General features: G+C 40.6%; 1 protein-coding gene across 3 annotated transcripts; it reads right to left on the bottom strand.

Moving 5' to 3' along the window:
• map3k20a (mitogen-activated protein kinase kinase kinase 20a) lies at positions 1–25,959 on the bottom strand. Of its 3 annotated transcripts, none has more exons than XM_078286098.1 (20): positions 25,860–25,959; positions 23,708–23,961; positions 22,877–22,964; positions 15,667–15,768; positions 14,998–15,063; positions 14,868–14,896; positions 13,618–13,755; positions 12,149–12,235; positions 11,754–11,828; positions 11,545–11,651; positions 9,394–9,529; positions 4,900–4,944; positions 4,752–4,782; positions 4,496–4,635; positions 4,267–4,329; positions 4,088–4,177; positions 1,925–2,041; positions 1,643–1,717; positions 1,305–1,455; positions 1–1,070 (listed from the first exon to the last, which is right to left on the bottom strand). In XM_078286098.1, exons 2-20 carry the CDS (start codon positions 23,864–23,866, stop codon positions 343–345), a joined length of 2,427 nt encoding a protein of 808 aa, XP_078142224.1. In that variant the 5' UTR covers positions 23,867–23,961; positions 25,860–25,959; the 3' UTR covers positions 1–342. The 3 variants fall into 3 exon arrangements, with proteins under 3 accessions (XP_078142224.1, XP_071774004.1, XP_071774005.1); XM_071917903.2 differs by having other exon boundaries at positions 25,787–25,912; XM_071917904.2 differs by lacking the exons at positions 1–1,070; positions 1,305–1,455; positions 1,643–1,717; ... (4 more) ...; positions 4,752–4,782; positions 4,900–4,944 and adding an exon at positions 6,234–8,308 and having other exon boundaries at positions 25,787–25,912.
• Between the last annotated feature and the right edge of the window lie 32 nt (positions 25,960–25,991).

The following is a 25,991-nucleotide window of genomic DNA, read 5'->3' as shown; positions in this document are numbered from 1 at the left end:
TTTAATAAATACCTGTCGAGCATAGTCAAATTTACACGAACTTGACAGCAGCCAGGTTTCTCACGTTTTTAAATAAAACCATTTGTTATTGTATGTAGTAAAATAAATATTTACAGCATAGGCACATTTGGTACAAAGATTCATTAGGCACACATTTTCTTACAGGAAGAAACATTTCTTTTCTTTTTTTTCAAAGTTAAGTGGTAACTAGACAATTCACTTATTTCCTAAAGCAGGCCTCATGTACACAAATAGAGGCTTATTTGTAAAAACTTTTCATTGCATGACATGTCAGCATACAAGAAGCTGTCAGTTCATGTGCATTGTGTAGCCCGTGAGTTATTAGCTTCGTCCACTGCCACCACCACGCCCACCCCTGCCCCCTCTTCTCTGTCGACCTCTGACTTGTTTATTGTCCTGACGTGGTAATCTTTTCTGACGCTCCACTTTGATCCACCCCCCATCGCTGGCTTTAGCCTCCTCTTTTTCTGCGCTGGGGTTTTCTGTCACCGACGATATTCCTGGTATCAGCTTGGGTGGGCGGTTCTGTGAGGTGACACTGTAACTGTTAGACCGTGGCCTCCCTGTCTGCTGTGAGGTTTTGCTGGTTCTATTCTGAGTAAAGCTAGTTCTGGTATGGGTCCACCCATGTCTACTGCCCTCCCCACCTCTCACAGGTAACGTGCTGCCAAAGTAGTTGTGTCTGCGGTAGTCGTACACGGCCCCGGCGCTGAGCGGCCGCTCTCGCTCTCTGTCTGAGGCGCTCTCAGATGTGGTGCTGGAGGGGCTGCTGCCCTTTGACCCCAGGTGGAGCGGGGAGAGCTTGGCTGAGAGGCTGGCGGTCGGCGAGGAGTTGCGTGAGTCAGGCCAGGGAGAGAGGCGGCTGCGGCTGGGAGAGCGGCGCACAGCTGCAGCGTAGGAAGAAGCCTGGTCTCCGTATGCAGACAGGAACTGAGGCAGAGTGCAGGCGTCAGAGCTGCCGAAGGGGGCCGCGGTGACAGCCGGCTGCTGTGATAACTGGCTTATCGTCTGCCTCAGCCTCACGCTGTACATCCACCTGGGATCTACATCTGAAACAGAGGACATGCAGGGATAATAGGGCTGCTCCATCTTGCAGCTTTGATCAAGATTTTTATGTTAGTTTGATGCCTGCTCTGCATATTAAGCACCTCATGTGTCTGAATATATAAGTTCAGAGAGAATTCTATTCTATAACAACAACTGAGATTTTTTCAGCATTGGAAAATGTAGCTTTGCCTCTGTTCAGGTCATACAAGACTACAGGACAGATATAAGATAATTACCAGAGTTAGACCTGCTCCTGGGGTTCCAGTCGGTGTTGGGTGGTGCTGTTTCAATGACCAGCTCCACAGTCTTGACCTCATCTTGTCCTCCAGTAGGACTCCAGCTCACTGGGCAGCTGTACCTGGTGGACCTCGGTGACCTGACATTACTCTGTGGTGTCAAGTCAAAGGGAAAAGATTTAGGGATATTCAGCATTGAAAAGACTAATACATGTTGCACTCTGTTCTGTGAAGGCCTTTGGTGCAATAGCAGATTTATGCTTTAATCACACAAAGGATGCTGTGTAGATTTGCATTGTTTTGTTAGGTTGTTTCCTGTAGTTGCTGAAATTACTAACCTCGTAATTGACTATGTAGTCCACACTCTGGTTCTCCTGTAGTCCAAGAATCCACTTGTCCATCACAAAAGGTGGCTGAAATCCAATAGCATTGATTCACAAACTAATTTGACTATGGCAACCACAATACAACAATTGTATAGGTAGAACATAATCATCATCAATAATAAGAAACATTTAGGATTTAAACATTTTAACATTCATTAAAATGGAAGGAAAGAGTATCTATAAAATAAACGGATGTCCTTTCTAACTTGGTCAGAAATGTGTTTGTGATTGCACCTTAGTCATCCTCAGGATATCCACATTGTGCCGGTTGGCATTAAAGGTGACATCTTTGATGTACGTTACCGCAACTTCATCCCCATCAAGTTCCATGTACATTTTCCATTTGCAGTCCTTGAAAAGGGAGGCAATGGTGAGAAATTGCAGGTCTTCTGGTACACTCAGCACCAACCCCTGATAACTGCATTGTATGAAAAAGTTCAAAATTACACTATTCTGTGTGGAGAACTTGGTTACTCTTGTATATAAACCAACAGCACAACCTAGAGGTAGTTTAATGGCAATGGCAAATTATCAGCCACATAGGCTCATACTGTAGGTGCAAATGGAAATTATAACATTACAAAAATATGATGAAATGAAATTACAAGGTGACGAAAAGGCTAATTTATACCAAATGTAATTCCAATCATCTGTATACAACATTCAGGCATGGTAAATGGATTGCTAAAGCAGCCCATTTAGAAAACTGTTATCTTGTTGGAGATTGATTTTCCTCCTTACTATACTGATGTATTCTACATCGCAGAGAGAACTGCGGTGTTTGTAAAATTATGATAACACAGGGAACAAAACAAATGGCAACAATAGCAATTAATTCTCCTCCAGACATTCTGAATTCCTTGCTCTCTGTCAAACATTTGCATGTATTTTTTTGGGCCCAGGATTAGTTTCCTGGAACATGGGGATATGCCGATTTTAGGTGACAACACCATTTAAGCAATGCTAATGTTATTTCAATTTGGGCGAAAAACCTGTTTTTTCATGAGTTGCTGCATGTGACACACATCAAATCCTCACTAGGAGGCACGAATCTGAACAATTCCCTACCCCACTTCTCCTGCATATTGAATGCTGACGAAGCAGTAATGATTGTGCCAATCCCCAAAACCCTGCCATGAAGCCACAGGTCACTGCTTAACCACACAGGGTTCACGGCACAGGCCAATCTATTGTGCAGGGATCACAGAGGAAGACATCAGAGGAGTGGCACTAACACACTCGTATGAGGAGCCTCAGTCCTCTCCTGCATCGTCCCCAGGGGCTGGAAGCGGCTCAAAGGGGGAGCGTCAGCGAGCCTCTGGCTCAGAAACACACCAGTGGCCCTGCGCTGGCCTGGTGTCGGCCCTGGCCAGTCGCACCGGGGCTCCCAGGTCCACGCTAGTCTAATCACTCCAGCAGAAACAATGTCTGGTAATGATGCCTAGGACCCGAGTGCGTCTAATGACAACTCATACATAATTCAGCACCTTTCACTTGGCTGCGCGGTGATATCCTCATTAGTAGGGGACCCTCAGTGGCTGTCAGATGGTGGCCGCACAATCGCAGGCCCTCATTTTGTCTTTGAGAAGTGCAGCTGCTTCCATGACATCGCCAGCAAAGAGGGGCGAAGAAAAAAACGCAGTGCGGGTTTGTTTTATTTAGTGCAAAAAACCTTCCAGTTTGTAAAAACAAGGCTGACACGGAACCTGACACCAGGCAGGGGAAAATAATTAGCTCTCATTTTCTCAGCCTCCTGTTTCCTTCTCCCTGCTGTGTTTTCTACCCACTAAACCACCACATGTCAGAAGAAATGGGAGGCAATTAGCAGGCTCGTTTCAGCCCTGCCGAACACACTGAAAGAGGACTATTTATGATGGGACAATGAACAGCTGAAAGATTAAATAACATTTGCCTTTTAAAAAGAAAATGACTTCTGGCTAAATGGGCTATTTTTGATTAAATTCAAACAGCAAGTAGAGAGCCACCCTTTCTCCACAGTTTGAGACCCTAACAAAGGGCTGTGAGCAAGCCGAGGTGGATGTGGTACATGGCTGAAGATGAAATGTTTATTCATTTGATTTTTATAAAGTGCATGTCTGGCGATGGCAACAATGCTCAGTAAAACAGTGGTCGACTGTGTGATGGAGGTCATCATGGGAATCCTCAGAAGCAACAACTCGGAGTATAATTCAGTCATGACAAAAACATGATTCTGTACAACCGTTTAAAAATATCAATAATGACCTTACTGTTGAAAAAAAGACATATTTTATAACCCATTTGATCGAAATAGATATAACATTTCTTTGTGAATACCCTTTGTTTAAGTCAGCTAAATCAAATGTTCACTGCTGCAGATCATTTTGGTGGAATCGGTGTGTGTCGATACAAACTTACAGACTTTCCTGTTCCTGCTTTCCAGTGGTACCCAAACACCAGCTCCAGATTCACTATTTTACTCCCCTCCACCTCCTCTTCCAGCTCATCCTGGGAAGAAAAGGTGTTCAGGCACCAGTATATTGAAAATCAGGAACAATTCTTGGTGAACATAAAGGAGAAACTGTATAACACTGTACCTTGAGCAGCGGTGGGAAGTGGACGAGCCCCAGGTAATCCTCAGCCAGCTTCTCAATTTCACCCTGCCAAAGAGAAAATATCACATTCACTGTGATTCCAAACATGTATTAGCATGGATCTCATCCTATAAATATATAGTCATAGATTCTGGCTGTGTATCAATGACACAGCTTGTATGGATTAACAGTTTTGTTCATACTCTATGGCTATGGGTTAACTGTGCCTTGCCTTAAGGTGCATGATGTGACCTTTGGACTTGACCCCCATGTCCCGCATGTCGTGTTCCGTGAGCAACAGCAGCCTCTTGCCTGTGATGTGGTTTTCTTTAAATAGGTCAGCATACAGCTGCATGCCACATGCACCCTCGCCTGAGGTAGATGAGAAAAACACCCAACTTTTAATAATCAGACAGTACACAAAGGAATTTGGAATTTGATTTGAAATGATCTTACCATGTCCTGCTACAGAAAGAGAGCAAACCAACCTGCTCCGAATATTTGATGCATCCAGAAATACTGCAGGTACAAAGATGGGAATATATTAGTTTTCATCGGTAATGGTGCTGTGTGATATGAGAATCCTAATATTGAGGCATAATACATTAATTACAAGGTGAATGTATTGATACTGACCACATGCTCCTCCGTCCAGGTATAGATGTCGAGGGTGGGCAACAGCTGCATAGAAACAAAAGATAAACAGAAGTAGCACCAGGGAAGATTGATATAATATGAATTGATACAGACAGTAGAAAATGTGTGTGTATGTGTGTGTCCAAAGTGTTACTTTCTGACAGCATGACAGCAGATTTTTGAACACAGACGATCTTTAAGTAAAAACCACAAGATTTAAATAAATGCTGTTAAAATGGAAAATCGCCATGTTTTCCATGTCTGTGGAGCAATTACTTTTCCGGTTATTGTGTTGTGCGATTAAGATGACTTGCCTCTAATGGTCTACATCTGAACTGAAATGTCCATCTGACTGATCTAGCGTGATCTATTTGAATGATAAATCATTTATTGCTCATTAAATGTAATCAGGCAGAAACTTGCCAGCCAAAATAAAGATTTCATCATTATGATCATGAGTCTGGTTTGTAATGACAGAAATTCTGCAATGGAAAATTGGGAGGAAAAATGACTAAATGAATGAGTAATCCCCATTCACTGTCTTCTTCCCACAACATCTGACAACGGCTCAGATTATGAACTGAATGCCAGCCTCAATAGATTGCATTTCAGAGTCATTGCCACACACTTCTGTGCAACCAGCCGCCTTATAAACTCCCTCACCCCTGCAGCATTTTCCGCCTACTCCAGTGCTATGGTTCGGAAGTAAACAGATTCAAAAACACTCCCCCACTGCCAAAGTCCCATTACAGATGGGGCCTAATTAGAGTGACATAACATCACATTTCAAGCAGCCATACTGTATTTCACAAATGACTTGCCTTCCTTCTTTTATTAAAATCCAAGGCGTACTGTTGACAAAGGGTACCAGCTCTTAAATGGGACAGGGTGTTGAGGGAAGAGAGGGGGGGAGTTTGGGTTTGTCAGCTGAAATTGCAAAGCACTTGGAATTTGTAAAGGATGATGGGGAGTTGGGTTCACTTCACACAATCCTGCCCCCATGTGGACTGAGTGCATGATAGGTAACCGGGGCTTGCATGTTGAGAGTCACATGGTGGCATGGAGCTAATATCACACTAAGCAGCTCGACAAAATCCCAAGTGAATCAATATGTTTGTCATAAAATCATGGTAAGCTGATGTCATCCACTTTCTGTCTTCAATATCCTCACAAAGGGTGTAGTGTTGTGCTACTGCATGCCATAGTATTGTGATTTTTACCTGCATGATATTGAGGTAGTACCATATAATTCACATTAAACATGATATTTCAACACAATTGGATCAGTTTTGAAAAGATTTATGGTTAAAAAAAATCGGAGAAAGATAGGTAAGCAGAGTGCTGAATGAAAACGGTTTATTGAAAAACAAAACAGTGAAGAATGCAGGAAAATGAGTCACATCAAGAAGCTGCTGGTCTCCATAGGGATTGGGTGGAAGCTTGAGGAGATGATTGGCATGTCTGGGGATTAAATATTTCAAGACACCTAAAGTGGTTGAATTTCACACAGGGAAGCGTAAATATTGTTTAAAGTCTGTGTTAATTGGTGCAATCTGACTAGGGGCTTGACGGCACAACAGTACAGATAATGTATGAATAGGAATATTAGCTCATGGCAGGACGCTAACAAGCAACAACACATGAACACAGCGGATTACATCCTCATGAGGCTGATTGAAGACCTAACATATCAACTGAAGAGGACAATTTAATGGGCTATGCTCAAGAAAGTGTCTCCCTTCCCCAGATGCAGCCTAATACCTAACCTGAACACTAAAGATGTGCAAACTGCAAGATTGATAACTCAGCTCTTATTAGGGTGGTTTATGCTTCAAGATTTTTGCTGCTGTAAAGCGCACATCTTGAAGCTAATATTCAAACAGTTAGACCATGTGGTGTGATATGTAAAATGTGTCTAAATGAGAAAATAATTCTGTAAAACGCTATATTGTGAATAATTTGGTGAAGCTTAAGTACGCTTGTGTATGAGTCATTACAGTGAACAAATCAAAAAGTGGCTTGTGATTGAGGCCATTGGTGCAAATACATTAAAGGAATAGTTCACCCAAAAATGAAAATTTTGTCATTATCTACTCTACCCTCATGTCAGTTGAAACACCGGTGAAGTTTGTATGTCAGTATAACACACAGTGAGTTAGCTAGCGCAGCTTCATTTCAGCCTTCTCCAAAACAACTAGAGTGAATGGAGGCCATTTGTTTAAAGCTCCAAAAATGGAAAAAAATGACCATGAAATTACTCCAAACAGCATAACCCAAGTGTTCTGAAGCCAAATGATGGCACTGTGGGTCCAAAAGTCCAACAGTTACCTATTTTTGGGTGAACTATTCCTTTAATTATGTCAACCTCACAGTTACAAACCCTACATATTCAACTGTCAGTACCTTTTATTTAAAACTGTGGGCCTTGGCATGGAGCCTGTCTAAAATGGTAAAGAGAGGGAGAGGATGAGAAGACTGAAGCTGACAGCGCTTATAGGAAAGTTCCTCTTACTCCTGCTGATTTGAACCTGGGTCAGTCAGAAGATAAAACATGTACTTTCTCATCCTGGTGAGAGACTCCATTTCAACAACTGCGCTCCACCACATCCCGAACAAATTGGCCAATCTTAATGTCAGCAAAATGTCACTTCATCATAAAAGCTTTGCCTTCTCTATGCAACTGGCTCACATGGCTCTTTCTTCACAGCATGGCACTATACATCCAGTACATTAGGCATAAATGACATCCATAAGGTCCATGTAGGTGGAAGGCTTCAAATACATTCTATAACAGCGACTGCATTTCTGTGCTACATTGAGCATTTGCTTCATCATGAATGCACATCATGAATAAAAACAATGAATAGAATAATAGTAATAGCATGCTAAGACAAAAACTTTGAGGGAGAAACTGATGGTTAAAATGACAAAATAATCAAAATGACTTGACGAGCAATTAATTTACAAAGTGTGCTTCCATGACACCAATGATGCAAGATTTGATGCATTATGTGAGATATCTTTCAAGACCACAGTGCTTGACAGACGCAACAGAACCGGCTGTGGCAAGATTAAACTTTGGGGAGGTTCAATCGCTGTCGTCGGACCAAGTGAAGCGTCCCATCCCCAGAGCCATGTTGATTTTGTGTCCTTCCCTGACACAGCTGGACTTGGAAGAGTTCTGCTTGGCCTGCATGTTGACCTGCATGCCGGAGTGCAGGACCGGCCGCCCAACGTCCAAGGAAAACATGTCGTCAAAGCCCTTCATCATGGCTTGCAGACTCAGACCCTCCACCTCCCCGTTACTGGAGGTTGTGATCTGACACGACATCTGCGAACTGTTTGACTCCTCCATCTTAGACTCATAGAACGACTTAGAACTTATCTTTTTTGCCACAGGTAAGAAGAGCTGAGAGGTGGAGATAGGTGGAGAGAGAGAGGGGGGACAGAGAGGAAAAAAAGAGAGAGGGGCAGAGGATGGAAAAGAAAAGGAAGTATGGAAATTAGTTTCAAAAGCACATAAACCGAGTGGAATAAAGAAAAGTGAATAATTTTTCACCCAACACAAGACGTGATTTTGAAAAGAGGAGGGTAAAAGGGACAATTCTTCACACTGAAGAAAGAGAAAACACTGGAAAACAGAACAGTGGAGTAACAGTAGCAGGAAAAGAGAGGAAAAGTAAAAATGATTTCAATATTCCTGATTCATAGCTTTTGCTGACAATTGCAAAGAACTATAGAATTTATATGCTGCTGAGTGACAGCTTTCAATTTATGCAAAACTGATAGCATGTGTATACTGCACACTCCCAAGGCATACAGTAATGCACAGCTTCCAAATAATGACTGCATGCGATTCAACAGAAACACAACTGAACGCAAGGAAAAACAGCATATAATCTGCAGTGTTGTATGTGATGCAATGTAACGTGAATGCAATGCAAGTAAAGGTTTCTTGTGCATGCCAAAGAACATTGTGGAGAAACAAAGAAAAGAGCAATGCCACAAACAACAGGTCAGAGAGTAGTGGAGGTTCACAGTCCAACACGAACGGCATTAGAAACGCTGCATTCGCTATCTGCATCATGATGGATGACGACCATATACCATGCTTACTTGTTTACTTACTAGGCAATCATGCACTACACAGTGAACGGATACAGCACTACCAACAACATCTACTAAACCCATAAGCCTATCGCTGATGTCCTCAACGCTTTCTCTTCCTTTCCATTCCACTCTTTTTATTTCCATCCCATTGCCTTCCCATTTCCACTCCGTCCCAGAAAGAGATCAATCTGAAAAGCAAGGGGATTTCGTCCTTCCCCTGGTGGCGGTGTGGGAAACCATTGCAAAATCGTGGCGCAATCAAGACATCACTAGTGAATAATGGTGGTAAAGTGAGGTGTTGCTCTGTGACCACTCGACAGTGTGCGGCGCTCGCCCTATGGGTGAAGGTGGACCAAGGTGAAGAGGGGACAATGGGGAACTCACCGGGGTGTTGGACTGCTCGATGAGTTTGCGCTCCCACATCTTCAGACGGCGCTCCCTCTCCTTCAGCTCCTGCTCTTTTGTACTCAGGTCTCTCTCCAGCTTCTTAAGCCTCTCGAGTGTTTCTTCAATCTCACACCTACAAAACACATTGCAATACATCGGTCAGGATAATGTCAACGTTGCACCAAATATCTCCACAGTACTGGAGCAAACTGGAATAAATGTGGTAATAAATATTGACAAAATCTCTCTTGGAGGCTGATTTGCTCTACACAATGGACCAAAGCTATTAGGATTATTAGGATTAGTTATTAGGAAATATGCAAAAAAAACTTTTCTGCAAATCAGAATCATAATCAGGTTTCTTTTCGCCAGGTACATTTTCACATACTAGGAATTTGACTTGGTGAAGTTGGTGCAGTACAATATACAAGCATTTAGACAGACAAACAAGCAGCAATCAAGCTTTACAAATAGAATTTAAATATCAAATATCAGATACAAAGCAGAGAGAAAGAAGAGATTCCTGAAAAATATATACAGTATATACACAATATCCCAGGGATGCACAGGGGTCAGAAAAAGGATTAAGCTTTGGTTGTGCTGGACAGTTTGAATGCAAACAATGCATTATTTTGCCCTAATGCTGGGGAGGTTTGCTTTGCCCAGCAGGTGGGGCTGTGCAGTGTACCATGGAAACACATGCCAAGTTTCAGGCCAACAAAATTGAGTTCTCACACTAACTATTCATAAACACATGTAGCCCAGGCAGGAAGGTCCGCCCTTACTCCTCCCAATCCTCCAGCTCCTCCACCCCTACGCTTCCCACCTCAAAGAATTTCCTCTCTTGCTCCCTCATAATTTATCCTCTTGCTCGCCACTTTCCTGACAAACTCTCCTGGCATTTCTCATCTCCCCCTACCCTGCATTGTTTTCATATCTCAGGCATCTTCTTCTTTTTTTCTTCTTTCCCTGCACCCACAACCAAAATGTAGAAGCTAACTCTCCTTTCCTGTGCAACTCATCCAGACAGTTGCAAGAGAAACAAGGAAACGACGGCTCTATTCTCGACCTTCTGGCCTGAGTACACACTGGCCTGATACAGAGTGCAATAGGAGCCCATTTGACATTCAACGTAGAGAATCAGGATCACTAATTAGACTAAATTTAAATTGACTTCCCATCCAAATAATACATGACATTAATACGTGTATTCACGTATCAGTTAATAACGTATTCAGCTTACTATCAGAGGAAAATAAAACCACTGCACTGGATGGATTTCAACAGTCAGGTTTAATACAAATGCATCCAAGTTCACGGTCAGCTGAACTTGGATGTTGCACTAGTTGCTTCTAACTATTGAACTCTCTGAGCTAGTGCCAGGCATTTCCACTGTGCCTGTACATAGAGGGTATATTTACTGCTGGGTGATACAGGCAGCACGTCTGCTACCTGCACAGAGCAATAACAAGCATAACAAACCCCTCTGCCCTGGGGTTAGCATAACATCTGTCTGAGTCCTAGTAAAGCAAACCCACGCTCTAGTCCCGCACAACCCGCTTCCAACTAACTAACACTATAAGATCAGCCATGAAAAAAAATAGATCTGTCTTTCTGTGTCACACATGCTCCGATTCTGTTTCCTAGCATTGAGATTCACTCCACCTGCTCCACCTGCAGATGCCTGCCTGGACATGTTGCCACCGTCAGGACTTCTGAGGAGAAGCCTCAGAGCACAGACAAGCCCCAGAGAGAGGGAAGGAGAGAGAGAATAAAGTAACAGCTGAGACTCAGGCTGTGCTGAACATCACCAAACCTCCAGCTGCTCATACAGGCCAATTAAACACTTCTACTTGAAAAAGATGGTGATTATTTTTAGGGCCTTATGGGTAAAGAGAGGAAGTATATCCAGATGGATGATTCTTTGGAGTTTTTCATGCCTTTATGTAGCTATCAGTGTAATTATTAAAGATCTATATGCACGCTCTCAAGTCCTTTTTAGTATTTCACGGCCCCCATCAGCTACATTTCCACATCTTTCTTTGAAATAGTTACACATTTCCTTAGGCTCCAGCAGTATATCCGTGGAGAAAAAAAGGAGCGTTATAAATACATTGACTGGGCCTGGAGAATGGGTGATCACATTACCTCCATTCAGCCTTGTTGTTTAGGAAGGAGTTGCACTGTTGAGGAAGTTGGCTGTCGTTTGACATGGACTCCAGAGTAGAGAGGATCTGCTTGAACATTGGCCTTTCCTAAATCGTCAGAGAAACAGGTCACCATTTGCCTTGTATCAGATGAAAACACACGTTGTTCATGCCAGTTAGGAGGCTCTTGAAACTCTGTGACGTTCTCACCTTGGGCTCCGTGACCCAGCACTTCCTCATGAGCTCGGCAAAGCTGGCAGGACAGCTGCTAGGAACGGTTAACCTCTGAAACACAGAATTAAGGCAGCATGACGGCCTTGAGGTTAGAGAGGTCGTCCCCCTACTGAAGGAAAAACCTAACCCCTACAGAACCTGAATAAAGCATATCAAGGTAGAAGAAAATACACAGCCACATGCACATTTAGTAACGACTTATAACAGTTCACAATACACTGAATGATGATACAAAATCTTGACTCAGTGTGCAGGAAGGCTTATTATTTATGTCATGTATGGACAGTAACAATTCCCCAGTTATGAGGGTAAATACTGTGGACATTCTTTGTAAGAGGCTGTGTGAAACAGGAAGGGGGATTGTACAATACCTCATTTTTCTCCACCACTAGCCAGGCCACTTGTAAGCCTTCCAGGCCTTTGAAGGGTATCTCACGTGTAAGCATCTCCCACAGAACCTAACACAAAAGACAAGGGCTGCGGTCAGACAGACCAAACATAACAAAACTACCGACTCTCCTCTGCTCAGGACCAGCCACTGAACAAAAGCAAATCAACCTAGAGAGCTAAAAAAAAAACTAAAACAACCTAAAAACTTGCTATTTTGTGTATTTTTGTTGTTTAGGTGTATCAGGCTTTCATAGAAAAAAATATTATAAATAAGGAACCCCATTGAGCAAAATAGCAATTTTTTATATGTGTATATATACAAATTAACATAAATACAATTATACTTTGCTGTCACTCTTGGATACCAACTGCAGCATACAAATGAGTCATTTAGTTAGTGATTTCAGACAGCTAACAGCCATTAAAAGACTGACATCATTTCTGAAGTACAACAGCAGTATTCCCTAGGTAATTTAGGTTCATTTTTTTCAGTTGGCATTCAGCAGTGTCAGCAAAACAAACCTGCATCGACATCTCAAAATAGTGAGATCATAAAAATGTAGATGAACCAACAATTTTCAAACACCCTATTTTGACAGGGCTGGGTTGGATGAGTAGCTTCTAAACGTGCACCCCATTTCTGCATTTCTCCTGCTCGCTGCATCTCACCACGTGTTTCTATTCTACTGTGGAACTGAACTCGGAAACATGTTTGAATGGTAAATTCCAATACTGAATTCTGAAAAACATCATTTTGCAGGATACCTGAAATTAAGAGCAATCATGGGTGTAAATGATGATGATGATGATGCATTTCAAATTACAGTCAATGAAGTGGAATGCATCGTCTGTTTGGCTTGCAACATACCCTATAGATCTTAAAGCATCATAATCCAAAGGATTCAGATTATATTAATGAGTTGGAGTTTTACATAGTGATCTACACAATCAATTATATTAGTGATTACAATTTTAAAGTAAACAGTAATCGGTAATGGATTACATTTTGAAACGAGCCTTTCCAACTTTGTAGACAGCCAAGAATGAAAAATGAAGGAAGAATGAAAGAATGAGAAAGATACAGTAACTTCCTAAGAGGTTGTACTTCTGCAAAGGTCAAAAACACTGCTATAGTCCACTTTAGCAAAGGAAGAAATGCAGAAATGAAAATGTCATTCTTGAAAGTCTGTCCTTTCAAGTGCGAGTGGGACCAGGTGATTGACAGTTTATTTTCTCAGCCATGCTGTGTGCAAGAGTAGCATTAGAGCAATTTCTCCAAAGATAATGTAGTGAACAGATTCTTTGCATTCATTTTTAGCCAGGCTGACTTTTAAGACTCCAATGAAATGTATTCTAATAAGTCAAATACTTTCTCTCAAGAAAGCTCTTTACAAATGGGTTCCTGCTTCGGTCGACTCAAAACGGTGTCGCCGCTGTCCTGTTCACTCACCACGCCGTAGGAGTAGGTGTCGCAGGTCTCAGACACAGGCAGGCTCTGGATCACCTCCGGAGCCATCCAGGGGAACGTGCCCACCAACGACATGTGTGTTGTGTGGGACAGGAACCTGGACGCCCCGAAATCACAGATCTGCAGTGAGAAACACAGAGTTGAGGCTAATCTAATGAATAAAAAGTTTATTTTGGTACCCATAGCATCCCATGATTCGTGATATGAGCCACAGAAGAAAGTTTAATCTGAAACAAAGTAATCAAACAACAATACTGTATATGGCATGATTAGAAATGATTTTTTTTTTCCTTTTTAGCTCATTCTAACTATTTTTATATCCAAATCTCATTACTTTTACTTCCTGGAAAATGGAAAATCATTAGTGGTGACTTCATCATGTACCAGGAGGTGGAAATAAAAAATCCAGCCAACAAAACCATCACAGATTTTGAACAATCTCACCCCTCTTCCCTTCCCATCCCGCCCCAATATCCAACAGCAACAGTTTCAACAGGAAATACATCACATTAAGGAAGCAAGATGCTCTGAAATGTGGTTTCATTGTGACTTTAAAGAATAAGTATTTGAAATGCACTAATCAAACCAGCAATATAGTTGGGAGTTTTTCCCCACCAAAAAACAACAATGACTGTAACAATATGTCACATGTGTGCTGGTGATGGTGATGATGTGTGTATACAGGAAATATCTCATATATGGACATGTTTATCATTTATCAATCACATCATTTAGGCCTGACTCATTTCCTATTCTAGGGAGTTTTGCTTAATATATTGCCTTTCTTCTTTTGCAAGTAAGAGCTATAATGTCGGCTATTTTTGTTGTTAGTTTTGTAAACAAAGTAAAGCCAAATTTTACTTCTGCCTCGCTGTTTATCAACAAACTGTTGACCACCAGCATCATCTGCTGCTGCCATGCTTTTCTATTATCTTGTTTTTCTTATCTTTTCTCTCAGCCACATCCAAAGCACCCAGACACACCCGCAATGCTGTCGGTATTTTCTTCTGTGTGCTAAGTTAGCCACTGCCCTCTTGTGTCCATATACTGTAGGTAAATAATATATTTCATGCTCATATTCCACAAAACCTGAGCTGGCATATTGTACAACACTGCGTACTTGGGATCATACTCTACAGAATATGACTTCGTATTGCAAATCAAGGTATATATTTTCATCAAAACCAAAGTGGACAGCACACTAATATTATGGTCAAGTACATTCAACCTACCTTGAGAACTTTGTCTGCCGTTAAAACAACTGCAAAGGAACAAAGTGTTTTGAAAGTCAGTAAAAATATCTATTCACTTCAAACAATATATAGCTTCTCTTTTAAATCCAAATAAACTGCGATCTGTTACCATTCCTGGACTTCAGGTCTCTGTGGATAACCTTCACGGGGGCCTCTGAATGTAAATAGTGCATTCCTAATGGGGAAATAAAGAAAAGTTCTTCAGTGGGAAACCACACTGATGTAAACAATCCTATGTGCTTCTCATCTCTCTCTCCTGCATGTCTCCGTCCCTCCGTCCCTCCATCCCTCCACCCCGATGCTCATTACCTATGTAAACTATGGGCTCTGATTAATCACATGGAGAAGTAATGCGTCTTGGAACCACACATGTTCATGTTCACAAGTGGGACCCCATCCTTTCTGAAATATGTCTAGAATAACAATGAGCTGAGAGAGACCTTGAGCTGCAGCTTCAGTGGAAATGCATTCTATGAGGAACTTGCTAATGAGCGAAAAAAAAAAAAAAAAAAAAAAATCAGTGACTGCTTTACTTTAGTCAAATCGCCATGCAAAAGTACACCTACTCTGCCCAAGCCAGCCTGCACACTGTAAACCACACAAGTACTGGATATCGATGCCAACAGCCATAATAATTGCTACAAATGGGGGTTAAAAATAGCAGCAAAAAGAGAAATTGTATATTTCAAAACACTGTTATTGACTTACACACTTGATATCTGCTGCTCACTAATATAAACAAGCAGATAAATAAATCTTATAAATAAATAAACTTTACCTTTAGCGATCTCCATGGCCCACGTCATGATCTGCCCCATGTCCATTTCCTCACTCTCAGCACTGGACAGGTAATCATACAAGGATCCCCCACTTGCATACTCTATGAAAAGAAAACAACAACAAAAAAACAGAACATAATTACATGAGTGTTTTAGTGCTAAGCATCTGATACCAAATTGTAGTTTAATCAAACAAATTCTGATAAAAGACGATAAGAATGACAAATCATGAGGGCAAAATGTACTGCGGTGACAAAACTGTACTCCTGAGGTGCCACATTATACATATGAGCACAGTATGTGAGAGCATTATGTGAAAACAATTGAAAACTGAATTTCTGCCAGAAGCCTCATGGAGGCAAGCTGACAGTGTCTTGTTTACAGATTGCTCCTGTCACTGGCCTGTCACCGAGGATGAGCTCATTTATCACAGCGCTCGGAGGAAACGCTCGCACAACTTAACACCCCGAGCCACGCTGTTCTTCCAGGACGCGACAGGACGGGCATGTTACAGCCATCAACGTCACTCAAACCCTGATGCTTCAGACACACAACGGCAGCTCTTTCTCTAGCCATTTTCCCCCCAAAAAAATTTCATTACAGCTGTTCTGCGTTTTCAAAAGTGTTATACACTTGAGTACATTTGCCACTTTCTGTGGATCTGGACATCCATGTAGCCTCTAGCAAATCTCTAAATAAAATCCCTATTATGAAACTATCCAAGACACAGAGATACAGCTTACTCCTGGAAAATCCCTTTTGTGAATGAACACTATTCAGAGCAGGTAAATCAATATTTTTGCTATCTGTAGACCAAGACAGAGACACAGCTATCTTGTGACTGTAAAAAGTGCCTGAATAAGGATAAAAGGGTAAAAGGAGCACTATCTGATATCAGCTGGACCAGAAGGAAACTGGTGTTTGTGCAACATAATAATCCAATCATGTCAATACAGACTAATGTAAACATGCATAGGCACCAAGATAGGACATGGTTACGGTCTAATTAACAAACACTGTTATAAAAACACCAAGGATCATTAATATTATGGCTTCTTTTCTACTTGTGTGGTAGCAAAAGCTGGCTGTATAACTACAGACCTACAAACTTACAGTATGTATGTTTGTAAGTATAAAACACAGCTACTATTAGGGCAAATATAAAAAGAAGTTCACCTTAATTCAGCTTTATTGTTATGAAATTCTCAAATACCTGTGAGGAAGTAAGAACCGGTCTGCCTCTGTACTTTGTACTTTAACACGACCATCAGCATTCCACAGATTTGATTCCCATGCTTCTGTTGTAAACTTTACTTCCATTTCAGTCTCATCCACCTCCTCAGAGTAAATAATACTAAGGCCATGAAACACTACTTACATAACCAACTAATTTTTGGTTGTTGCTGTGCACCCTGTTATGCATTCTGTTATATTGTCACCTGTTGTTATTTTTTAAAAATTTTTTCATAGGTAGGTTTATTTATAACCCAAACCTACAAACATACATTGCCTTTTAAGGACTTAATAATTGATCCTTTTGAAGTTGATATGATCAATAATGAATCTCCCTGGAACGTACTATCCAACAGTGATCCTAACATTAACTGCCTCTATGCTATGAACCGAAGTGTAACTGATAAATGCAAGTATTTCCTTGATGACGAATTTAAAAAAGTCTGTGACCAAATTCACAATCACAGTTTATCATTTTTGCACATAAATGCTCGTAGCCTCTCTAAAAATTTTGACCATCTTGCTCTTACTATTTCTAACCTTAACTTTCCTTTTTCTGTTATTGGTATTTCAGAATCATGGTTACGTAAAGATAATTCAGACTATTACACTCTAGATAACTTTAATAATGTTCATAGATGCAGAGAAGGTAAAGTAGGAGGCGGTGTATCTTTATATGTGAACAATAACTTGGAATATAAAGAAAGAACTGATATTGAACAATGCTTTGAGCGGTGTGGAGAAGCAGTATTTATTGAGACAACGAACCATACGATTATAGGCTGTATCTATAAGCCTCCAAATTCCAAGATATCTGATTTTATTAGCCACTTAACCAATGCTCTTTCTATAGTATCTCATGAAAACAAGAAATGCTTTCTTATGGGTGACTTTAATATCAATCTTATGAATGCAACCACTGATGAACAAACTCAGTCATTCCTAGACAGTCTATCTACTTTCTGCTTCAAACCTGTGATTTGTAAACCTACAAGAATAACTGCAAAGTCTGCAACATTAATAGACAATATATTTACCAATGTACTTGATAAAGAACTATTCTCTGGAATTCTATGCTCCGACATCTCTGACCATTTCCCACTTTTTTTGATTACTTCTGTACGAGCAAACATTCCTTTCTTAACCAGGGAGCTACATATATATAGACTTATTAATCAACAAACAATTTCAAAATTTAAAGCACAACTCCAACATGCATGTTGGGAAGCTGTATTAAAGAATGATGATCCTCAGCAGGCTTATACCTTATTTATGAGGGAACTCACAAAATATTACAATTATTCTTTCCCTGAAAAGACTAAAAATCTGAAAAGAGAATCTCGTGGTAGGCCATGGGCAAGTCAAGGAATTATCAAATCTCTTAAGCATAAAAACAAACTATATAAAAAATACATCTTTAGTCCTACACCTCTTAATTATGAAAAGTATAGACGGTATAGAAATAAACTAAACCATGTTATGCTGATGAAGTGGTTAAATGTAACAATAACATGAAAGCCCTGTGGTCAACATTAAATCAAATTCTAAACAAAAGGAAAACATCTAAATCATTACCCACAGAATGTAAAGTTGATGATAAGCTTATATCAGACCCCACAACAATCGCTTGTAAGTTTAATTAATTCTTTACTGAAATTGGGCCAACTCTTGCCAGTCAAATTCCAAAAGTTGCTGAGAATCCTATTCAGTACATGGAATCAAGTAACTCCAAAACTTTTACTCTTACTCCAGTTAGTGAACAAGAGATACATAACATAATCTTATCCTTCAAAAATACCTCGCCTGGTCATGACAAATTCGATACCAGACTGGTTAAAGAAGCTGTAAACTGGATTGTAAAACCACTTTGCCATATTTTTAACTTGTCTTTTTCCAAGGGTATTGTTGGAATACCTAAGTTGCTAAAATTGTACCCATATATAAAGCAGATGACCCCTCAATATTTATCAATTATCGCCCAATATCAATATTACCTGTCATGTCAAAAACTATTGGAGAAACTTACTTATAATAGATTGAGCAACTTCCTTAATAAACAAAATATTCTATATGAACAGCAGTATGGCTTTCGCAAGTCACGTTCAACTTACATGGCAATTACCTACTTAATTGAGGAACTCTATAAAGCACAGGATAGGAAAGAATACTCAATTGCAATATTCCTTGACTTGTCCAAGGCATTTGATACCATTGACCATGAGATACTTTTATTAAAAATGAAATCGATTGGTGTCTCAGATATCTCATTATTATGGTTTGCCAGTTATTTGAAGAAGAGGAAGCAATATGTTGCATTAAAGGGAACTGACTCCCCCCAACTTGATATTAAAGGGAACTGACTCCCCCCAACTTGATATTAAAGGGAACTGACTCCCCCCAACTTGATATTAAATGCGGAGTAAATGCCTCTTCTATTTCTGATTTATGTCAATGATTTATATAAAGTTTCCGATGTTTTGTCAACAATTTTAGTTGCAGACGACACAAGTGTTTTCTTTTCTCATAGCAATCTTCAGTATCTAGTTACAACAGTAAACAAGGAACTACATACGTTTTCAGTAGGGTTCAAAACTAATAAATTGTCATTGAATGTAAAAAAACAACAACTTTTTAATATTTAATTGTAGAAAAAATAAAATGAGTGTCAAAGATGTAGAGGTGATGATTGACAATAATATCATTTCATTAACCTCATCTTCTAGATTTTTAGGCATATTAATTGATGACAAACTGCTGGAAACCCCATATTAAAGAAATTTCATCCTTGCCAAAAATTCTGGTATCTTAAGTAAAGTTTGTTATTGTTTGGACGTTATTGTTTGGACAAAAAAACTACTCAGATGTTGTACTACTCTATGTACAACATCTGAGTACATAGAGTACATAGAGTACTCAGATGTTGGACAAAAAAACTACTCAGATGTTGTACTACTGTTAATGATAATGATAATGAGCACTCATCCTACCAAGCTGAATCGTATCTATCTCCTTCAAAATCGTTGCGTTCGAATCATTTCACGTGCAACTTACTTAGCTCACTCGCAACCTCTCTTTAAGAAATTATCTATACTCAGCATCTTTCAAGTAAACTTCCTCCTCACGGCACAGTTTGTCTTCAAAGCAATTTATCACCAGCTTCCCTCTATGTTCAATAGCTTCTTCAGGAGAAGTGAGGAAAATCATAGTTACAATACAAGATGTAAGAGACAACTTTTGTTGCCTCTTACTCGAACATCCATGTCTCAGTTTAGTCTTCATTTTAGAGGAGCCAAAGTTTTCAATCAACTCCCCCCTCATTTCTTTGATCTCACACCCAATCTGTTTAAAAAAGCTGTCAAACAGTATTTATTTCACAATCATCTCTTTTTTGGTATAATTAATTACTTCATGTTAACTAATCTTTTCCTTTTTTTGTTGTTGTTGTTGTTGTTGTTTTCTCTCTTTATTCCTTTACTCTGCTTTTCCTTTTCTTTTCGGTTTCTTTTAATATTCTTTTACTTATTTTCTACTTTTCCCCCTATTTATTTAACAGTATTACTTTACCTATTGATTTATTTATATTGTTTTGTTCTTTCTAAACTTTTTTGGGGTTTCATTACACTATATTGTAATTATGTATGATTGTTATTAAGGGAGACACTCCATAAGCCCCTCGGGGTTTCTTTGGTCTTCCTTGCACATGCTCTTTATGATGTTGGTATACATTATGGATATTTTGTTTGAATTACTCTTTTGTGCTAAAAAAACCCCAAAAAAAACAACGAATAGCCTTAAATGTAATAGGTAATGGTGCCACTGTCCATAAACGTAAGTTGTCTGACCAACCTCTCCATTCATTCAGTTTATGAGCCTGCTGAGCGAGAGCAATTATTGTCAAAGCCATGTTGGTCAACAGAGACAAATAGGTTCTCTTTGTAGATATTGTTTGTTAGAAAGATTGAACTGCAGGGCCCTGATATATCAGCAGACAGAGGAAATTTATAACTCAGCTGATGAATGTGGACATGGCATGGTCAGAATGGCCATAAACATTTTTCCTTTATCTGGTGTTAATTAGATTCTGCTTTGATAAATAGAGACACCAGCTCCTTGACAACCAACCCCTTTCTCTTTCACAGCCGCAAACACGAGCTGCTGGGGTGATATGTGGCGTCTGAGAACTTAAGAGAAAGATACTAACATGGCTTATGTAACTAAAAACATCATGACAAATGCAGTTGTTCCTGTGAAGGTAAATAAAGCAAGGCAGCCGCTTAAAATACGTTCTGCCTCTGTACTTTGTACTTGTACTTACGTTCCCATTTTGGCAGAGATTTCAACAAACTTATTGGGTCATTTCCGAGTCCACAATCTCACAGCGTTACTGATTCACCTTTCACCCACCCAATAGCCCACATGCAGTATATAAATAGATAAGCCACGTTTTACAGCAGGATGTAAGACAGTATGGAGAGTCACTTTGCATTCCGTGGTGTTGAGACTGGTGAGAAAAAAAGTGTCTTGGACATTGAAGCTGCAGCAGCAAGGACATAAAAAACAGCACATGAAAACCACAACAAAGAAGAAATGGGAGCTGTGAACTTCCTTGTATGTGTGCATACTTGGCCAATAAATACTCTGATTCTGAAGAGCAGCACAGTATAGAAACAGCACACACCCTTCATCACGGGATAAAAACACATGATAGTCTATTAGATAACGCACAAACACAGTGTGGGATTGAAAAAAAAACCCTGCATCATACAGTCAGTAAATAAATAGAGAGGAAAGCAAGATACTGTGTTGCTGTAGGGGATGGGGGGCGAGGAGAGGATCAGTTCTATTGAATGGGGAACAAAAATAACCTGCACTGCGGGACACTGCATTGTCAACCTGATGAGAGGAGTTGGTGTTCGGTTGTTCAGGATGTGAGTGGGGTCTGCTACCGTTTTCACTGCCTGTTAGTTCAAATGCTTCCTGAAGAGAGAGAGCGAGGGCTCTGGTGATCTTTGTGGAAGTACGGACAAGACGCAACATGTGTGAGTTGTGAGAAGTCACTAGGTTTCCAAGCAGGAAGTGCAGCCTTTGATGTATCCAAGGACATGCACCGTCCAACACAACTTCCTATCTATGTGCACCCCAAGGTATTTGTATGACACTACTGCGGGCTGGTGGTGGTCTGTTGGTGTTCAATTGAAAATCACCTCCTGTGTTTTGCTTAGATTCAGCAGGAGAAAACAGTCGTCACATCACTGGGCAAAACTGTCAATAACACAGAACGACTATGTAGTTAATTATCACAAACCTCTGATTTGGGGCATCATCTGTAGAGTAGACTATGCCAATATAAAAATTTGCCACATCAGTCATGTCAAAATGAGGCCAAACTGGGAAATGAAGCAAATCAGAAGAACAGTCGGAGTGACCAAAGAAGGAGTGTACAGCGAATAAAGAGAGAATGTGGGTAATGGTCTGAGATCCCAGTGTGTGGGGAGCAGAGATCAAGACTCTTACTGTAAGGAACACAATGCCGGAGCAGCCGTCCTACCCAGGAGAGAGATTTTAAAATAAAACCCTCCACTGGATGGCCTGTACACTCCTGCTGTGTGGGAGTTAGTGCAGAGGCATCGAGGGCCGCGCCCCTTTACCAAAAGGCCAATGTTACATGAGCTTTACAGGTTGCTGTATTCTTCCCAGCTACTAACCTAGACAAAAAAATAGGGGCACACAACTATCAATGTGTGCACTTCCTGAACCCTCTAGCATTCACTAATGCTTCAATAGAAACCTCAGCACCATTCAGTGTTGAACAAACTGTGCAACTGCTACAAACAGATTGCCGCCGCTAAGTTTTCCATAACGGTGTAATCCACATGAAAACTGGCGTCAAGCAACAGGTAGCTCTTTTGACTACTGTTTATTACTGAGAGATGAATGTGGCTGTCAGTATTAAGGCTGTGTGGATAATAAACTTACCAGTGACAATGCCATAGTTGGGCGCCTCAACGATCGCCCCGTAAAACTGAATGATGTTGCGATGGCTGAGGACGCTCAGGATTTCCGCCTGTGAATTGAACACACAAGGAAACAGCATTACTGGGACGCAACTTTTGTTATAATAATGGAGGTCAGCAAATGTGGTCCTTAATAAATGACTGCACAGCATTACTTTTAGCATGTAAAGAAAAACATAAGTGAAAAGTATATATATAGTTATGGAAATATATGTTAATAATAATACATAGGCCCAAAACGTCTATTGTCCAATCATTCCTAGAATGAACAGAGACCTAACAAAACTGATTCATTTAATTGTAACCAAACACTATAATTAAAAGAACAATTGGTTCCGTGTGAAAGGATTACATTGATTTTTTTTCACTGGAGGACCATCTCTCCCAACACTTGACTGAAGTTGAATGGATATCTGTTATCTTTTGGAATTTCATAAAAGAAATTATGACTAATTTTCTGAGCATCCTATCATAGGCCAACAAATGTAATAGAATTCCCCTGAAAAGATTTCAAAGATGATTCTTTTTGTCTAGACAATGAGGTTGTCATTTGAAAGTAATTTCAAGAACCGTCTATGCTTTAATTGGGCCAAATACATTCTCTCATTTGGCAATAATCTTTCTTTTAAAGCATAACATGCACAATTCTACGCACTAAGAGTGGGAGAGTATAATGACTATGACTGATGGGTACAGAAGTCACCACAACCCACTAAATGGGGGAGCAATTAAAATGATTACTATACTGACAATTAAAAAGTATATGAAAAGCCTGGGCAATTATGACTCCTACCTCATTTTCAATCTTGAGCAGTTTTTTCACCGCCACCTCTTTGTCCTGGGAGATCCACCTGGCTCGGTACACACTTCCGAAGCTGCCACCGCCGCAGTTCTCATAGAAGAGGATGTCATCGAACTTGATTTGCACGAAGGAGGCGCTGAGAGACGACATCTCATAATGACACTCAGCACCAACTCAACTTTCTGGAGGACCACCGGGGGAAAGGAAGGAAGGAAGTCCACGGCAAGATTCACCAAAGAAAAACCCTGGGAACAGTGCTCAGAGTCAGTCTGGTTCACTAAAGGAGGTTCCTAGAAATCCTTAATGTAAAAAAACAAACTTGCCCCTGTGGCACAATACACTGAATGAACAGCTTCACTCCACAACGCACCATTTGAGAGTGTGATTGAGAGGCTGGATGGGGCTCTAACTCGACCCTACAGAGGCCCGCGTGCCATTGGCTACGTCTGCATGGAGTGGCGGTGTGAAATCCCTGGTTTTAGCCGTGTGACTTACAGGCCGTTCCCATTCTCTACCCCAGAACTCATACTCAGGCATAGTCCTCATCAGTACCAGTAAGCAATGAGCTCAGGATCCAGAGTCTGCTTGTATAAGGACTATGGCATGCCCGGTATGCTGTGATCATGCAGCCAAAGTCACAGACTATTCTAGCACAGTCTGCTGTGTTGAGTACAAGTAAGGCCACAGGGAGAGAGGAGCACGACTGTCATAGCTGTAAAAATATAATTGCCGATGATAAACTGTGTCTGAATGTACAACTGTTTCAATTGAAAAACCCTGAGAGACCCTCATGTTCTCTATTGAGCCATAAGAGTCGGTCCTCCTGCCCATGTAAATGCTAACATACAGTTGTTTTTTTTGTGTGTAAGGCAGGGTTAGGAACTCAATGCTTCCAAACTGGCACCCACACTAAATTATTAGCATTTTCTTTTGTTTGTGCATAACAGCATAAAAGCATCTTGTAAAGAAATAATCCCATCATTACAGGAAATTGTAGCTCTGTTATTGTTCATAGGTTTCCCATTTACAGCTGAGCAATTATGGCTTTTAAAAGGCTGTTACCTGGGTCTTGATCGGGATTGCTATCCATCCCAGCGGGAAATGCCTCCATTGTCACAGAGGGGAGCCATTGCTTTCTGCTGATTTACTTGTATTCATGCTATACTTAGCTTCACACCAATCTACTCAGTACACCAGCCCACAGACACATTGTGTGGCCACTCAAGAAGCCTGGGTTACTGGGATATGGGAGCACTCCTGCACTCCTTCCTGACAGTTCTCACTAAATAGCAAGCACTGCTGTGGGCATTGGAATAATAATGGCCTGATAGCCATATGTCATACTCCAGATAGTAAGTGTAACCAAAATTAAATGAAAAAACAAAACAAAAAAACAAACAAAAAAACATAAAAACACATTTCAGTACAGCCTATCACACAAAATGCTTTACCCAGTTACTGCTACTTCCTAGATGAGAGTAAGGTGAATTTGCCGTCACAAGCTGAACTGCGGTCAGTTTTGTACATTTCTCAAGTCGAGGAAAGGGGAAACACGTTGGTTCACAGTCAGCGCTGAACTATTTCAGCACAGAGGCATCTAGATATTGATATTATAATCTTGGATATTAATCAACAGCTCATTCAGTGGTTAGATATTGATTATGCCTCTGTGTGCAGGCTTAGATCTTTAGGGTAATTTTCATACATGGCTTTAAACTTGATGCATTGAAACGTTTAGCGAGACTTATACAACCCTTGAGAAAGTAGGCGGCACATAATGTCACGTAAAGATAAAAACAAGAGCAGGATCGAAGACACAGTGGGAAATAAAGTAATAGAATATGCCTGCTGCAATTACGCATTGACAGAGAGCTCATGAAAAATAAACTGCATCAGCTGTATTACAGTAAATAGCGCAGGGACAGGGCAAAATAAGCATTTGGTAATTGCATAGGATATTTAAGCTATAAGGCCAAGTGTCATATGCATATAGCTGCAACTGACAGTAGTCTAGCAACACGTAAATATCTAACTTTGAATCTCAACTACTGACATTCGTAGCATACATACCGACGTGTGGTGTCAAGTTTGTATCCTACAAAGCAGGGCAGTGCAGCTTACAACAGGCGAAAGATAAACTTACTGTAATAAAATCAGGGCTCTCACTTTCCGGGAACTCGCATGTGACGTTTATGATTTCTCTACTACACCGTGGTGGTTTTACAAGTTGCCCAACTTCTTCCAGCCTCGTAAATCTGCCCGGCAGGACGGGGCT

Source organism: Centroberyx gerrardi, chromosome 10, assembly GCF_048128805.1.
Source record: "Centroberyx gerrardi isolate f3 chromosome 10, fCenGer3.hap1.cur.20231027, whole genome shotgun sequence".
Classification (NCBI taxonomy): Eukaryota; Metazoa; Chordata; class Actinopteri; order Beryciformes; family Berycidae; genus Centroberyx; species Centroberyx gerrardi.
The sequence above is the reverse complement of the archived record's forward strand: the minus strand, read 5'-3'. Positions and strand labels throughout refer to the sequence as shown.